The sequence below is a fragment of the Triticum dicoccoides genome, chromosome 1A (genome assembly GCF_002162155.2).
Source record: "Triticum dicoccoides isolate Atlit2015 ecotype Zavitan chromosome 1A, WEW_v2.0, whole genome shotgun sequence".
Taxonomy (NCBI): Eukaryota; Viridiplantae; Streptophyta; class Magnoliopsida; order Poales; family Poaceae; genus Triticum; species Triticum dicoccoides.
The window spans coordinates 114,050,546-114,068,206 of NC_041380.1; the positions used below are offsets into that span (position 1 = coordinate 114,050,546).

Consider the following 17,661-nt stretch of genomic DNA (forward strand, 5'->3'; position numbering starts at 1 on the left):
GAGCCGCCGTGCGCCGCCACCACCGCCCGCTGCCTTCGCGCCTCGCCGCGCGCGAGCTCGCCGCCGCCATCCGCCGTTGCTAGGCCGACCTGAGTACCTCTCCTCGCCGGCGTGCCCCGCTCCTCTCGCCGGAGCCCATCGTCGCCGGAGCCGCCGCCTCGCCGGAGTTCTCCTCCCTCGCTGGCCGAATCTGGTGGTTGGACCAGATCCACCGGTCCCCGATCCAAACGCCCGCGCTGTTCCCCGGATCTCCTCGTCCCGGGTCCTCCTCGTCCCGTTTCCCGCGAGGTCTAATTTCTTCTAAGTCCCGAAATTCTCAGATCCAAGTGCTCCTGTTCATGGCCTCGTAACTTTGCATCCGTAGCTCCAATTCATGCATATAGCATATCAAAATGTTCATCTCAGAGAGTACATCATTTCATTCCATTGCATCATTTTCATTTGAGTTCATCTTGATGCCCGAAATGCTGTTAGAAGTGGGCTACTTGAGATAATTGTCAGATCTGCTACTCCATTTAGCTTTTTGTCATTTTTGCCATGATTATTGTGTGCATGATATGCCCTGATGTTCTACATAAGTTTTGTTAAGGGTTTTGTCATCTTTCCAGAGGTGCAACCCATGTATTTTTGTGATGTGTGTGGTGACTAGCACAAACTTGCAAAGTGGTGCACTTGTTAATTCTGTTTTCAGGGACTTGGCAATTCCACTAAGTCCTTGAGCTGTTTATCTCATGTTGCCATATGTTCATGTTGTTTCCTAGTGATCCGTGCCTCTTTTGAGGATGATCAGTAAAGATGTTTTGTTAATCTTGTAGTGCTCTATCAATCCATGTCTTTTTTGGCAATTATGGAGCACCTTAGCTTGAGTCAATCGAGTTCTACTTTTGCTACTTTATGAATCTGGGCAGATTGTCAACTTGTTTGCAATTTTACCGATGATGTTGTGGTTGATCCGTGCATGCTATGCTATTGTTCTTGCTATGTCTAGCTTGCATTTTATGCCTTATTGATGGATGTATGCTTAGCTTGTCATGACTTGCACCGTAGTGAGTGCATCGAGCTCGTAAACATGCCTACTTGATATCTGTTTTCAGCATGCTCCAGTTTTCACTAAGTCTGAAAACTGATTATGTTTTTGCTATGTTCACATGCTTGCAATTGTATTTTCTTATCCCTTTTGGTTCAAGGTCACTAAGGGACTTTTGTTAAGCTCTTTGAGTAGCTCCATGCCATGCTTTACTTTGCCATGTTCAGGTCCTGTAGCATATAGTTTTGTTGCTCCGAAGAGTGCTACCTGATCTGAAATTCCAGACAAGTGTTAATTTCACTAAGTCTGAGATCTGTTTGTCATATGCATTTTTGCCATGCTTGTTTGAACCTGTTAATGGATGAATTGACCGTAGCTCATTGCTAGACTTTTGTTAAGCATCTTGAATGCATCCCTGCCATGTATTTTTTTGCCATGTTTGGATGCTGTAGCATGTTCATCTCATTGCATTTAGATGGCTACTTTCTGTAAATCGCAGACCGGTGTCATTTTTGAATCGCTTGCCATTTTTAAACCGTAACTCCGATTCCGGCGTTCTTTATATCGTTTTCAAGCGATTTCATCTCATCTTTCTAGTGGCACCCTTGGATTTCCAAGTTGAGGCCAGGTTCATGCATTCTCTGTCACATCTTGCATTTTGCATCCCGCACCGCATCCCGCATAGCATATCATCTTTGCATCATCTTGTTTGGTCCTTGCACGTGGTTGATTGTGTCCTTGTTGCTTGTTTGTCTTGTTTGGGTAGAGCCGGGAGATGAGTTCGCTAACGAGGATCCCGTTGAGTTTGCTTTCGAGGAACCAGTCAACTCTGACAATTGTGCAGGCAAGACGATCATACCCTCGAAATCACTACTATCTTTGCTATGCTAGTTTGCTCGCTCTTTTGCTATGCCAATGCTACGATGCCTACCATTTGCTTTCAAGCCTCCCAAATTGCCATGTCAAACCTCTAACCCACCTTGTCCTAGCAAACCGTTGATTGGCTATGTTACCGCTTTGCTCAGCCCCTCTTATAGCGTTGCTAGTTGCAGGTGAAGATTGGAGGCCGTTCCTTGTTGGAACATTTATTTACTTGTTGGGATATCATTATATAATCTTGTTATCTTAATGCATCTATATACTTGGTAAAGGGTGGAAGGCTCGGCCTTATGCCTGGTGTTTTGTTCCACTCTTGCCGCCCTAGTTTCTGTCATATCGGTGTTATGTTCCCGGATTTTGCGTTCCTTACGCGGTTGGGTTATAATGGGAACCCCTTGATAGTTCGCCTTGATTAAAGATTTTCCAGCAATGCCCAACCTTGGTTTTACCATTTGCCACCTAGCCTCTTTTTCCCTTGGGTTTCCGGAGCCCGAGGGTCATCTTATTTTAACCCCCCCCCCCCGGGCCAGTGCTCCTCTGAGTGTTGGTCCAACCTAGAGTCCTGTGCAGCGCCCCCTCGGGGAAACTCGAGGTTTGGTTTTAGTTGTACGGAGCGCTCATCTGAGTGTGCCCTAAGAAAGAGATATGTGCAGCTCCTATCGGGATTTGTCGGCACATTCGGGCGGTGTTGTTGGTCTTGTTTTAACCTGTCGAAGTGTCTTGAATAACCGAGATACCGAGTCTGATCGGAACGTTATGGGCAGATGAGAATTTGTTAATGACCGGTTGTAGATAACTTGAACCTTAACTTAATTAAAATGAATCAACTGAGTGTGTTACCGTGATGGCCTCTTCTCGGCGGCGTCCGGGAAGTGGACACGGTGTTGGAGTAATGTTTGCGCAGCTTGTTCTCTAGTTTCTCGCTCGTACTTTGCCTCCTCTTCTCGCTCTCTTTTGCGAACCGGATAGCCACCATATTTTGCTAGTCGCTTGTTGCAGATCCACATAGATTTACCTTGCCGTACCCATAAGCTTAAATAGTCTTGATCGCAAGGGTGCGAGATTGCTGAGTCCCTGTGGCTCACAGATTACTATTACACCAGATGCAGGGCCTGATGATTCCGCTCCAGGAGACGCGCTTGAGCTCAAGTGGGAGTTCGACGAGGACTCTCAACGTTACTATGTTTCCTTTTCTGATGATCAGTAGTGGCGCCCAGTTGGGGGTGATTGGGACCGTGTCGCTTGTTGGGTTATCTTTTATTTTGGCGCCGTAGTCGGGCCATGAGTGTTTGGTTGATGTAATGTTATTTATGTACTTGATTGACGTGGCGAGTGTAAGCCAACTATGTTTCTCCCCTTTATGATTTATATTACATGGGATGTTGTGAAGATTGCCTAACTTGCGACATATGCCTTCAATGCGATTATGCCTCTAAGTCGTGCCTCGACACGTGGGAGATATAGTCACATCGAGGGTGTTACAATAGGACTCTGACATGGATGACCAATGGCAAGCTGCTTTTCGTCAAATGGCAGGCTTTCATGGGGTTACTTGATGTGGTGGATAACGGGCTTGAGACTCCTGTCGGTTTCCGCCCTCACCGCAACGCTACGTCCACCCACAAGCAAGCCCTTTGGCCCTACTGCATTGTGAAAGTTCACCCAGTCACTGAGAAGAAGACCTATGAGCTGTCTCCGTATCTGGACATTCTTCATCGCATCTTCCGTGAGACTCTCTTCCCTCGGATCGGGAATCTGGATATGGTCCACTCTTACCTTGTGGACATGCTCCTTTTCTGTCAGCATGAGAAGGAAGCAAGCACTGGAGAGAGCCTGGATATTTCTCATGTCATATGGTCTGAACTTCTCTCTGCCGTGTCTGAGCGCAAGTGCCCTATATATGGTCCATTCATCATGAGGCTCATTGAGAGGGCCTGGGCACAGACTTACCCCAGAGTGTTGCTAGAAACTGGTGACTTGGTTTCTCATGAGATCAAGCGTCTGAGGAAGAAGAACAATCGGACAGCACCTCACACAGGGGGTCCATCTGCTACTGCTGCCACAGGGGGTCCGTCTGCTGCTGCTGCTGCCATGGGGACCGAGGGTGGGGCTGCTACTGATGATCATGAGGAGGACATTGGCCCCTCTAGTACAGAACCGTCATGGGCATAGAAGCTTAAGCGCAAGATGAAGAAGCTTTTCTGCATGGAGTCTCATGGTCAGTACATGACTCATGTGGCGGAGAAGCATGCCAGGACGCGCCACAAGGAGCTCATGCGTCAGATGGGAGCAACAGTTGTCAGTGGGTCTGAGGGTCAGATCACTGAAGAGGAGGAATGGATTCATCAGAATTGCCATTGGACCGACTCCGATGCCGAGCAGTTTTCGACCCACGATGAAGATGCAGAGATGTGATGTTCGAGATCTTCCTCTTCCCATCACCTGGAGTCGTAGTGTCACTCTTTGCTCTTTTTGGTGTCTCGCTGCCAAAGGAGGAGAGAGAGTAGGGATTTGTTTCTTATGTCGTGCTTTGAGTCGTTTTGTGGTTTCTTGTGTGTTCTCTCGGTGTCTTTTTTTTGGTTTGGTTTGGTGTGAGACCTAAGTTCTAGACATATGGTGTGAGACATATGCTCCCTATCGCTACCTTATTACTTATGTCTTTTCAGAGTACTGTAGTTTATTATGAGATGCATGCTTGTCCTGTTTATTCACTTCTCTTATATATCTTGTGCTTAGTATTGTTGGACTATAAAATATAGGGGGAGTGTTGATCCGAATGTGTGTGTCGTGCCATTTCTTGGTGCACACATTCTGGGGGAGCCCGTCTATAATTTGTAGTTCTTAGTTTTCTTCGTTTTATTTCTTTTCCTTGCGCAAATCCCTAGTTGTTATCAATCCACCAAAAAAGGGGAGATTGTTACGGCATATCTCTCTCAAGGTAATTTTGGTGATTGATGACAACATGTTTGCGGACTAATCTTGTGCTTTGTATAATTCACAGATTCTCCCCTGGCACGAGATGCTTTCTTCCCCTCGGAGTGTATTTCAAGACGGTGTAGCTCTTTCGTTTCTTTCTCGGTGGACTAGTTGCGTAGAGGGCACCGTACTATCAAGAGGGGGTCCGCTGGGGTTTTGCTTGGGTGGAATCATCACGTACACATCAGCTTCTCACCCTCCATGCATCTCCATTCCATTGAAGAGATATCTCCTCTCTTCCTTGTCTTATCTGGGTCCAAGTGGTAGTACCGCACACCCAACGGTAGTATCGCTGAGGAGCCAAGCGGCAGTACCGCACACCCAACGGTAGTACCGCTGAGGAGCCAAGCGGCAGTATCTCCGCAGCGGTAGTACCGTCCGTGGCTCCACATCAGTAGTACCGCTGGGGGCCTGGCACCTCTGCCTTGTCCTCAGCATCTTTGAGAGATTCTCTCTCTCTCGCGCGCGCCCCAGCGGTAGTACCGCAATGCCTGCGGTAGTACGGCCGAAGGGTCACAAGCGGCAGTACCGCTCCACAGCGGTAGTACCGCCCGTGACCCCGTTGTCGTAGTACCGGTGGTCAGTCTGGCTCCTACCGCCTCGATTCGAGAGGTCTTTTTGTCGTGTCGGGTTTTACGGCACTAGTTGCGGTTGTAGAGGCGGTAGTACCATTCCAGGAGCGGTAGTACCGCCCCTACCATCGCGGTAGTACCACGTTTGGGTCTTTTCCCTACTAGTCTCCTCAGCGCGGCAGTACCGCTGTCCTGGCGGTAGTACCGCCCCCTCTCAGCGGTAGTACCGCCCTGTGCGGGGCTGGTTGGTGGGGGGCAACAGGATTGTTGCCCCCACTATAAAAGGGAGTCCCCTTCTTCTCTCTCACTTATCTCTTCCTCCCCCAAGCTACATTTATTGCTCAAGCTCCATTAAATGCTCCAAGCTCCATTTTCGCCCGATCTATCTCTCTAGCCAATCAAACTTGTTGATTTGCTCGGGAGTGGTTGAGAAGGCCCCGATCTACACTTCCACCAAGGGATTTTCGATTCCCCCACTCATCCCTAGCGGATCTTGTTACTCTTGGGTGTTTGAGCATCCTAGACGGTTGAGGACACCACGGATCCATAGTCCATTGTGGTGAAGCTTCATGGTCTTGTTGGGAGCCTCCGATTAAGTTATGGAGATTGCCCCAACCTTGTTTGTAAAGGTTCGGTCGCCGCCTTCAAGGGCACCAATAGTGGAATCACGACATCTCGCATTGTGTGAGGGCGTGAGGAGAATACGATGGCCCTAGTGGCTTCTTGGGGAGCATTGTGCCTCCACGCCGCTCCAACGGAGACGTACTTCCCCTCAAAAGGAAGGAACTTCGATAACACATCCTCGTCTTCACCGGATCCACTCTTGGTTATCTCTTACCTTTACTTGTGCAAGCTCTTTAGTGTTTCTTCCCGTGCTTGCTTGTATGCTTGTTGTTATTGCATCATATAGGTTGCTCACCTAGTTGCACATCTAGACAACCTATTTTGATGCAAAGTTTAATTTGGTAAATAAAAGTAAAAATTGGTAGTTGCCTATTCACCCCCCCTCTAGTCAACCATATCGATCCTTTCATCTGGCCGCCCGGATCCCGGAGACGATCCGGCTGACATATCTGGCGACACAGATCCCGAGGGGGATTTGTTCCCCTGGTTGGAGCACATGAAATATGGCTCTGTATTGGGTATTTCCACATAGTTTTGACTTCCGTTTTTTCTGTATAGTCTCCTGCATCATCACAAGGCTCACATAAGGTATTAGGAGGGTCAGTCAACATTGAATCATCACAGTTATTGCCCCCTTGATCGGACCCGACTAGATATGACGGTAAAAGGAGAATCTCTTTGCGAAGAAGTGCATCGGCATTGGGGTGAAGGTCGGCAAAGGGGAACTTTGTCTCATCAAAGACAACATCGCGAGGAATATAGACCCATCCAGTAGACACATCAAGACATTTTACGCCCTTGTGTTGAGCACTATACCCAAGAAAGACACACTGTTTCGAGCGGAACATGAGTTTGCGATTGTTGTAAGGTCGAAGATTAGGCCAACAGGTGCAACCAAAAACTCGAAGAGACTTGTAATCAGGTTTGGTGTGAAGGAGTCTTTCTATGGGAGTTTCATTGTGAATGACTCGACTAGGAAGCATGTTTATGATGTGTACAGCAGTGAGAAAAGCTTCATCCCAGAATTTAAGAGGCATAGAGGCACTGGCTAGGAGAGCTAGACCCACTTCAACAATGTGGCGATGCTTGCGCTCAGCCGAGCCGTTTTGCTGGTGAGCATGTGGACAAGACACATGGTGAGAAATACCCAGTGTTTGGAAGAAGGAATTTAGTTTTTCGTATTCCCCCCCCCCCCAGTCTGACTGTACAGCAATGATCTTGTTGTTGAACTTTCTTTCAACGAGTGCTTGAAAGTTTTGAAACACTTGGAAAACCTCGGATCGTTTCTTGAGAAGATAGATCCATGAGAATTTGCTATAGTCATCAATAAAGCTGACGTAATATGTGTGTCTACCAACCGAACAAGGGGCAGGACCCCAAACATCCGAGAAAATTAATTGTAAGGGCTGAGTAGAAACACTAGTAGAAATAGGATACGGTAATTGATGACTTTTTGCTCTTTGGCAGGAATCACAAATGGTTTCAACATGACGCTCACCAACAAACGGGAGCTTATTCTTTCTAAGCAAACGTTCTACTAAGGAAAAAGAAGCATGTCCTAGACGATCATGCCATCATGTGGAGGAAAGCTTGACAGCACCATGGGCTTGTTTATTGAATCTTCTGAACTCCGAAAGCAATGGGTAGAGCACGCGAACACATCTACCTCGATATAGGATTTTCCTCGTGGCCTGATCCTTAATCAAGAAGAAAAAAAGGATGAAACTCAATGAAGACATGATTGTCAAGTGCTATTCGATGAACAGAAAGGAGATTTTTGTTGGCACTAGGGACATGCAGAATTTTCCTAAGGTGGATTTTACGATGAGGGGTATGTATAACTGAATGACCAATATGACGGATCCTCATACCTGCCCCACTCGCGGTGTGAATTTGGTCCTTGCCGGGGTACTTCTCACGGAGGGTTACTTTCTCAAGTTCACCCGTGAGATGGTTGGTGGCGCCGCTGTCGAGGTACCAGTTTGTGTCGACGCCGTAGGCACCATCAGCAACGACAACGACCTTTTTCTCATCTTCGGACGAAGCCTCATCTTCTTCAAAACGGTACCAGCAGTCTTTAGCCGAGTGCCCGAGTTTACCACAGATCTGGCAACGCACGGCATCCGGGCGAGACCTGCTATTCCCGCCGCGGCAACCCCTAGTGTTGTTGGAGGAGGGGCGCCCGCCACGGGAGTTGGAGCCGCTGGTGTTGCTGCCACCGCTACCGCCCGGCCTGCCCTTGGAGCGAGGGGGACCACGGTAGCGAGAGGAGGAGCCGCCATGGCCACGGGTCGCGGCGTTGGCAGAAGATTTGAAGCCGCCCGACCCTTGGTACATGGCCACCCGTTGATCGAAGTTACTCAACATAGAGAAGAGTTCATCGAGAGATACCGGGGTGGTGCGGACGTCGAGGGCAGAGACCAAGGGCTGGTACTCCATGTCGAGGCCGTGAAGGATGTAGCTGATGAGTTCGTCGTCCTGCAGAGGCTTGCCGGCGGCCGCCAGCTCATCGGCGAGGCCACACATGTGGGCGAAGAAGGTGCGACCGATTGGGTGCCCTTCTGCGCGCTGAGCAGGGCCGTGCTTATGTTATTGACACGGCTCAAAGACTGCGAGGAGAACATATCTGCGAGCGTCGTCCAGAGCGTGCTCGCCGTGGTGATCGTGGTCACCTGCAGCAGGACCTCTTTGGTGAGGGTGCTGAGGAGATAGCCCAGCACCTGCTGGTCCTCCCGGACCCAGAGATGGTGGAGAGGGTTGGGCTCAGAGGTTTCCTTCCCATCCTTATCTTTGGTGGTGAGGAACTTGGCCGGCTCCGGTGTTGTGCCTTCGGCGTAGCCAAAGACTCCCGCGCCCCTGAGCTGCGGCGTCACCTGCGCGCCAGGGGACATAGTTGGTGCGGGTCAGCTTCTCCGTGACTTGGCCGCTGAGGTTGGTCTGGGAAGCGCCGGAGGAAGACATGGCTGGAGATTGGATCGCTAGATGGCTTTGGAGAGGATCGCTCTGATTACCATGTGCGATATGCGGAAACGCCTTGTCCTCGGTGCGAGGGAGCGTGGTACGTGTTATAGGCAGGGGCGCAACAACCCTGTAGCGCATACATGAGATCTTACAGGAGACTTGGAGAGGAAGGGATAGAGTAGGTTACAATAGATAGATATCAACTAACTACCTAGCCTATCTCCTGGTGGACTCCTAGACTCCTGGTGCGGCGCATGAGAGAGAGGCCAACGTGACAGGTTGATAAGTTGTTTGACAAGCTGCATGCATCCTTGGATGCAGAGGCCAGGGGTTTCAACCTCCTTTTCAAAAAAAGAAGACAAGCTTACATGCTAAAAGGGAATAAAGAGGATGTCCTTCCATTCTCATTCTCCAATTGAGCAAGCACACAGGAGCAAATTACCGATACGGCACCAAATTACTAATAACCAAGAAAGATAACGTGAATTGTACAAATCATAAAACAAGCCTCACCTAAACTTTGCCAAACGATTCATACAACTCGCTGCAGCATGAGAATTATAATCTCTTATAAGAACAGAGAACATGCCCTCGTTATTCCCATTACCTGCAGATAAAAATCCAATAAAACTTTGTTTGCTTCGAAATATGTCAAGAAATATGAAAATTCAAAAATTAGCACAGGCGAACAGTGATTTTTACAAACATGGATGACAAAAGGCACATCATTTATTATATGTGGTTTATGGAGTGCTTCATGAGACTAAAACATGTCAGAGTTATGGCTGAGTAACAAAATCCTAAAGAAGAAGGAAACATTCAAAGAACGCAGTACACATTGTTCTAGAATCTAGAATGACCTGGATACAGGATACCCATAATAAAATCGGTGCTCAGATACAATCATGCAATACTTTGTTTCAGACAGCAGATAACTTGGAACGTTCAAGGACCCATCCTAAGCTTTCTCAAATTACATCCTAAACTTTGCATAGAATTTCCCAATTTAATTTGTAATAGGCAAAAGATTATCATTGCAGAGTTAAGTTAAACTTTCTACAGAAGTGGAGCACGGTAAGGTGGACTAATCACAGGTTCGCTTCTTTAGCTGCTCAGGTGGGACGTGCATAGCTCATTTTATGAGTCAAGATGAAATAGTACCATTCCAACATCAAATAAACAATTTTCATTACTCAGGAATGTAAAACAATACGAAGCATTATAATGAAAAAGAAAAATACTGCTGTACAAACAGAACAGTTTATTAGGAAGATGCATACAAAACTACAATAGCAGTTCAGCCTTCTAACCCCAAGCAATGGTTCTTGAGATGAATCATGAAATCAGAAATCAAAATAATCTTATTAAAGGCATTTTTAGCAAAGCCATCACTAGTTTTCTCACCCAAAGTTTTCTTGCCAACTTGCCCACATAAAAGCTCACTGTTTCGGAAGTAGACAAAACCATCATTCGGACACATTGTCTCTTCCAAAACTGTAATCGCCTTTTTGTCACGTTCTTTAAGTTTCATGTAAATTTTCTCTTCAACGGTAAGATTCAGAAACACCTTTGTACACGCGTTAGGACGTACTAACACACTGAATAACTGCTTGCCCGTCCAAAGCTCAATAGGCTGCAAAAAAAGAACATGGTCAATATTCATACATGGGTCAAAACTTTAGTAAGAAGGCTAACATGGACAAACATGCATACGGAAAAAAAAGGATTTCACAGAGGAAAATAAAAATGATGCTTTATTTTGTTGTCTTTTGTTATGCATAGAAAAAGGTATTAGTAATAACTCGTCTAATAGACCAAACTAGTTATTATACGTAGAGAGCACACGAGCAAGGATGTCTCATTTCCTATATTAGTTTTCAACAATATTCTACTAGCTCATTTACCATGCATATCCTCTTAACTACACCAGTAGAAGCACAAACAACACAATTTTTTACAGAACCAAATTTATATTTGCAATGAACATTAAATCGAGGATAACATGTAGCCACAGAAAACTAGTTGAAAAATATTACCTTAATTAAGGCTGGTGTTGGGAGATCAATATATTCCATTGCATCACCAAGATATGAACACAAGAGAGTAAAATAAGACCTGTCATAGAAGGTATCTTTCCTTGTGACTAGAAAAGACGAGGTCAAAAAGTCTTGTGTGGAAGCAACCAGTATTTCTCCATTCTTAGGGGTACATAGATTATTCTGAACCTGCAAAAAATAAATATTTGTTACCAAATCAGTTTTGTGCATCAAAAAGCATAACAAAAACGTTAAACTGTAGCAAAGAAGAGTTAGCAAGTGCTACCCCCATAAGCATCAATGCTTCAGTACGAGCTTCCTCTGTCTGTGGGACATGCAAATTCATCTCATCTCCATCAAAATCAGCATTATAAGGGTTACAAACAGACTCATTAAATCTTAATGTTCTCCAGGGCATTATCCTTGCCTGTATTTAAATACAAATGTAATGAAACGTTAGACAAATTATTTAGTACAACAAGTAATGGTGTGGTATGGAGCAATTTGTACCCTGTGTGACATAATTGACATTCTATGCAAGCTTGGTTGTCTGTTGAAGAGGACAATGTCCCCATCTTCTAAATGCCTTTCGACTATACAGCCATACTTCAAATCCCGTGCGGCGATCCTTCTATCAGCATACTTTAAGTGCCTAAATGTAGTCCAGGGCAATATATGAGAGCTGCTTGAAAAGAAGCAGAATTTCAAAAAACAAATACAACTTACAGCTTTGTTCCATCAGATTGTATTATAAAATTTGCCCCTGGATGTTTATTTGGTCCATTTTGTATACATTGGCGCAGCTTCTCTATGTTATGATATGAAACTCGTTCAGGATAAGTCAAGACTCGAGCCATCAAAACAGGAATAGCCACCTGAAGTTCGAATTAATAATGACATGAAAAATCAATTGGAGGGTGAAAATAAATAGCATCGGTAACCTATGGACAAGTACCTCTGTTATTCTCAAATTTGGGTCAGGAGATATGACAGTCCTCCCAGTGTACTCAGTACGTTTCCCAGACAAGTTCCCACGAAATTGACCTGTCTTCCCTTTGAGTCTTTGCATAAGGCCACGATGTTGTGAATCAGAAAGAGAGGGGGCATCACTGTTGATATATTCAATAACTTGGAGTTGAAGGTCTTGCCAGGAATTCTTCAAAGAAACAAAGAAGAAAATTGTGTTAGAGTATCTCAACAGAAATGGCACTTTGATTAGTCGAATATAAGTACTACAACAACAACAAAGCCTTTAGTCCCAAACAAGTCGAATAGAAGTACTACCAGAGTGAAAATGATCACAATGCAAATTGTGCAGCATAAATACAACATCAAATTTATTTCTAAGTTTGTATAATCTAATTAAGAATGTGTAGAATAAATTATCAATTAAAATATCAGAATTACAGAACCCTTTGAATGGTGAAGTTGATGATGCACCAGCCACCAGCCAATACAGGAAGAACAATAGGAAGTCATAAGTCACAGTTGAAGTTATTAGTTCAAAATATTCAATTTTGTTGGCACAGTTTATCTATTTTCAACTCAGACCTTAAATCATTATATCCTGAACAGCACTTCCATAAAGCCAACAAAAATTTATACTGCGTCTGGAGCAGAACTCATCATCTTATCCAACGAAACAATCAGTTCTGGCCTTGGGAATTACATGAACATATAGAGGCAGACTAATTTCTAAAATGTAATGAAAAAGAAATCAGAGAACACAAAAGTCGCCCTCCACAGAGGTGAAAGAGAAATGGTACTAAATATAAGAGAATGTTGGAAAAACAAATGAAGTGCTCTGAGTTATCTTACAAAGCAATTCACGGGTGATTCTCCTTTTTTAAGGGCCTCTTTAATTATGTGATTTGCAGTAACAATATTCTTCAATATGCAAGTAATACTATCTTCATTGCTGCAAGAAGCAAAGACATTAGTGGCATTTCAATGGCACGTGGCTATGCTGAAACACCATTACAGAGAACAAACCTCATTTTATTACCACCAACAAAAACAGAAGGACGGATGGGCACAGGTGGCACTGCAATCTCTGTAATGATAAGTTTCTCGGGTCTGTCACCAAGGTTCAGCAGTTCACAGTCCTGAAGTATGACAAAACCAATCAAGCAAGAGAACCTATGTTTGATAAATTGTGGTACTCTACCGAAAGTAACAAGTACTCCTGTAACATGACAAACGACATCTACCTCATCAGTCATTCTTGTGAAAAGAGCGAGGACGGTTTGAGGGTCTAACAGGTGAACAGAAGGAAAGGATAGTTTTTCTTTCTTGTGTGATAAAGCAGACCGAAGTTCTTCTGTAGTTCTGTCCAAAGTTTTGCTACAGTCATGAACAATTGCCAAGCCTCCTCTGTCCTTTGGCCCCTTCTTAGTTACACCTGTACATGCAACCCAAAATAGAAGGTTAAGTTCTAAAAGCTGTCAGGTCAGGTGTTTATTACTATGTACTAGTATTTTTCAAGTGATGAGCAACATAAGAAAGATAAAAGAAGCATTAGAAGTAAGCTTGCCATTCATGTATCCACACCAGTGGCAACGGCATGGCCTGCATTTGTCCCTAACTTTACTCAGGATGACGCTTTTGTGCAGTACTTCTGCTCTCAGATTCCTCATCCTCTTCAAAAACTCTTGGCGGTCTTTCTCCGAAAGAAGAACCCTGCTGCAGCGCTGCAAAGGCATCGCATCGTGAGGAGTGGTTAAGGAAAGGAAAAACTAAAACATGATCAGACATATAAGGAAAAAAACATTGCCTTGCAGATGCACTTCAACACATTGACGGTACTGTTGAAGAATCCGACGTTGAAAACCGGAAGCGCGAGCTTGATGTAACCGAAATGGCCCGGGCACTCGGTGTATGAACCGTGGCAAGTTGTGCACTCCCCAAACTTGTTTGCAGCTCCCTGAAATTTGTCACGATATATCACAGAAATCTTCCATTGGCTCATTTATTTCACAAGGAAGACTTTTATTCATCGGCTGGCAAAAATTTGTTGAAATGTCATAACAAGAGCCCAGCCCTCTAATTACAACTATATGCCACACAAGTATTGTTCAGTAAGACAATGCATTGCGCGCACACACACACACACACACACACACACACACACACACACACACACACAAGACAGTGGCATTCCTTTTACAGGAAGCAGTATATATAATACTGAATTGTTCATAAACCCCTCACAGTGGCACTCCCCATATATATACTCTGTTTGCAGCTCCCTGAAATTTCTCAGGGTGAATCTCGCGAGCATTTCGTTTAATTTATTTCGAAAAATGACGACCTTTTATTGCAAAATATTGCGTGAAATGTCCCAACAAGAGCTGGTCCTCGGATTACAGCTATACCATATATGCCACGGATTGATCAATTAGTAAAGCATCTACTACATTGTACACGGACACAAAAGGTGGCATGCCCTTCATCGTGCGAAGCAACATAAATACACACACACACGCACACAGACAGCCTCAAGTAGCGGAAAGAGCAGCAGCATACCATCCGCGTGTCGAGCAAACCGCCGGGAGCGGGCTTGCGGTTCTCGTCGTAGATCCAGCCGTTATAGACCTGCGCCTCCGCGGACTTGCGGACCTCGCCGCCGGACAAGGTGCTGAACCGCATGCTCTTTCTGAAGAGACGCAAATCATCCGAGCAAACAGCGGCAGAAGCGAAGACAAAAAAATCCGTCAGTGAAATAGACTTGGGCGGCGGGAGCGAAATTGAAGCGAGCAATCAAGCAGCGGAAGCATCGATGCTTTTGGTTTGAGCGCATACGTACATCCTGTGAGTGCCGTCGTCATCCACGTACGGCTCCTTGGTGCACCGCAGCTTCTGCGCCTCCCCCTGCTGCTGCCACCGCGCCGCCGCCATCGGTCCGGCCTCGCCTCGCTTTTCGCTGGAATTCGTTGCCGCCGGCGGGGTGTGGGAACGGGATGGGTGGCAGGATCAGAGTTTTCTTCAAAGCCGCACGATGGGCGGTGAGAGCCACGACGACGCCTTCAAAAAAGGAACGAGCTTCGCCGTTGCCGGTCCGTTCGAAGATAGAGCAGGTTTTTACCCCGGCCAACACTCATCGCCATTGAACACTACACCCCGGCAACCACGCCGCCAACACGGCCATGGTCACCGGGCAGCGCCAAGACACGGGCTCTGCCCAAGAGCACCGTGCATCGCCACCAGGACCGCCTGTTAGAAATATGCCATAGAGACAATAATAAAATGATTATTATTATATTTCCTTGTTTATGATAATTGTCTATTGTTCATGTTATAATTGTGTTATCTGGAAATCGTAATACATGTGTGAATACATAGACCACAACATGTCCTAGTGAGCCTCTAGTTGACTAGCTCGTTGATCAATAGATGGTTACGGTTTCCTGACCATGAACATTGGATGTCATTAATAACGGGATCACATCATTAGGAGAATGATGTGACGGACAAGACACAATCCTAAGCATAGCGCAAGATCGTGTAGTTCGTCTGCTAAAGCTTTTCTAATGTCAAGTATCTTTTCCTTAGACCATGAGATTGTGCAACTCTCGGATACTGTAGGAATACTTTGGGTGTGTCAAACGTCACAATGTAACTGGGTGACTATAAAGGTGCACTACGGGTATCTCCGAAAGTGTCTGTTGGGTTGGCACGAATCGAGACTGGGATTTGTCACTCCGTATGACGGAGAGGTATCTCTGGGCCCACTCGGTAAGACATCATCGTAATGAGTTCAATGTGACTAAGGGTTGGTCATGGGATGATGTGTTACGGAACGAGTAAAGTGACTTGCCGGTAACGAGATTGAACGAGGTATTGGGATACCGACGATCGAATTTCGGGCAAGTAACGTACCGATTGACACAGGGAATTGTATACGGGATTGCTTGAATCCTCGATATCGTGGTTCATCCGATGAGATCATCGTGGAACATGTGGGAGCCAACATGGGTATTCAGATCCCGCTGTTGGTTATTGGCCGGAGAGTTGTCTCGGTCATGTCTGTATGGTTCCCGAACCCGTAGGGTCTACACACTTAAGGTTCGATGACGCTAGGGTTATTAGGAAGACTTGTATGTGATTACCGAATGTTGTTCGGGGTCCCGGATGAGATCCCGGACGTCACGAGGAGTTCCGGAATGGTCCGGAGGTGAAGATTTATATATAGGAAGTTGTCATACGGTCACCGAAAAGGTTCGGGGGCATATCGGTATTGTACCGGGGCCAGCCACCCCCTTGGCCGCCGCCCCCCTCTAGATCTCATCTAGAGGGGGCCGGCCCCCTTCCTCCTTCCCCTATAAATAGAGGGGCAAGGGGAGGGCTGCACAACACATCATAGGCGCAGCCCCTCCCCTTCCTAACACCTCTCCTCCTCCGTTAAGAGCTTGGCGAAGCCCTGCCGGAATACTGCCGCTCCACCACCACCACGCCGTCGTGCTGCTATTGGAGCTCTCTTCCTCAACCTCTCCCTCCTCGTTGATGGATCAAGGCGCAGGAGACGTCTCCGCTCCATACGTGTGTTGAACGCGGAGGTGCCGTTCGTTCGGCGCAAGGATCATCAGTGATTTGGATCACGTCGAGTACGACTCCATCAACCCCATTCTCTTGAACGCTTCCGCTCACGATCTACAAGGGTATGTAGATGCACTCCTCTCCCTCTCGTTGCTAGATGACTCCATAGATTGATCTTGGTGATGCGTAGAAAATTTAAAATTCTGCTACGATCCCCAACAGTGGCATCATGAGCTAGGTCTATGCGTAGTTTCTATGCACGAGTAGAACACAAGTTGTTGTGGGCGTCGATTTTGTCAATTTACTTGCCATTACTAGTCTTATCTTGATTCGGCGGCATCGTGGGATGAAGCGGCCCGGACCGACCTTACACGTACGCTTACGTGAGACTGGTTCCACCGACTGACATGCACTAGTTGCATAAGGTGGCTAGCGGGTGTCTGTCTCTCCCACTTTAGTCGGGTCGGATTCGATGGAAAGGGTCCTTATGAAGGGTAAATAGAAATTGGCATATCACGTTGTGGTTTTGGCGTAGGTAAGAAACGTTCTTGCTACAAACCTATAGCAGCCACGTAAAACTTGCAACAACAATTAGAGGACGTCTAACTTGTTTTTGCAGCATATGCCGTGTGATGTGATATGATCAAAAGGATGTGATGAATGATATATGTGATGTATGAGATAGATCATGTTCTTGTAATAGGAATCATGACTTGCATGTCGATGAGTATGACAACCGGCAGGAGCCATAGGAGTTGTCTTAATTTATTTATGACCTGCGTGTCAACATAAACGTCATGTAATTACTTTACTTTATCGCTAACCGTTAGCCATAGTAGTAGAAGCAATAGTTGGTGAGACAACTTCATGAAGACACGATGATGGAGATCATGATGATGGAGGTCATGGTGTCATGCCGGTGACAATGATGATCATGGCGCCCCGAAGATGTAGATCAAAAGGAGCAAAATTATATTGGCCATATCATGTCACTATTTGATTACATGTGATGTTTATCATGTTTTACATCTTATTTGCTTAGAATGACGGT

General features: G+C 45.9%; 1 protein-coding gene and 1 long non-coding RNA gene across 2 annotated transcripts in view; both read right to left on the bottom strand.

Moving 5' to 3' along the window:
• Positions 1–14,972, bottom strand: part of LOC119351954 (DNA-directed RNA polymerase III subunit 1-like) — a 61,054-nt gene extending 46,082 nt beyond the window's left edge. Inside the window, exons 1-14 of the mRNA XM_037618719.1 lie at positions 14,881–14,972; positions 14,601–14,730; positions 13,828–13,998; positions 13,609–13,765; positions 13,286–13,476; positions 13,068–13,180; positions 12,906–12,993; positions 12,031–12,231; positions 11,802–11,950; positions 11,586–11,727; positions 11,362–11,502; positions 11,076–11,264; positions 10,444–10,672; positions 9,553–9,646 (exon numbers count right to left, since the gene is read on the bottom strand). Coding sequence (XP_037474616.1) covers positions 9,553–9,646; positions 10,444–10,672; positions 11,076–11,264; positions 11,362–11,502; positions 11,586–11,727; positions 11,802–11,950; positions 12,031–12,231; positions 12,906–12,993; positions 13,068–13,180; positions 13,286–13,476; positions 13,609–13,765; positions 13,828–13,998; positions 14,601–14,730; positions 14,881–14,972 — 2,087 coding nt within the window. The remainder of the gene's footprint in view (positions 1–9,552; positions 9,647–10,443; positions 10,673–11,075; positions 11,265–11,361; positions 11,503–11,585; positions 11,728–11,801; positions 11,951–12,030; positions 12,232–12,905; positions 12,994–13,067; positions 13,181–13,285; positions 13,477–13,608; positions 13,766–13,827; positions 13,999–14,600; positions 14,731–14,880) is intronic.
• LOC119365774 lies at positions 12,894–13,471 on the bottom strand. Its single transcript, XR_005175753.1, has 3 exons — positions 13,286–13,471; positions 13,068–13,180; positions 12,894–12,993 (listed from the first exon to the last, which is right to left on the bottom strand). It is a non-coding gene; the product is annotated as an uncharacterized LOC119365774 (long non-coding RNA).
• Positions 14,973–17,661: the final 2,689 nt, after the last annotated feature.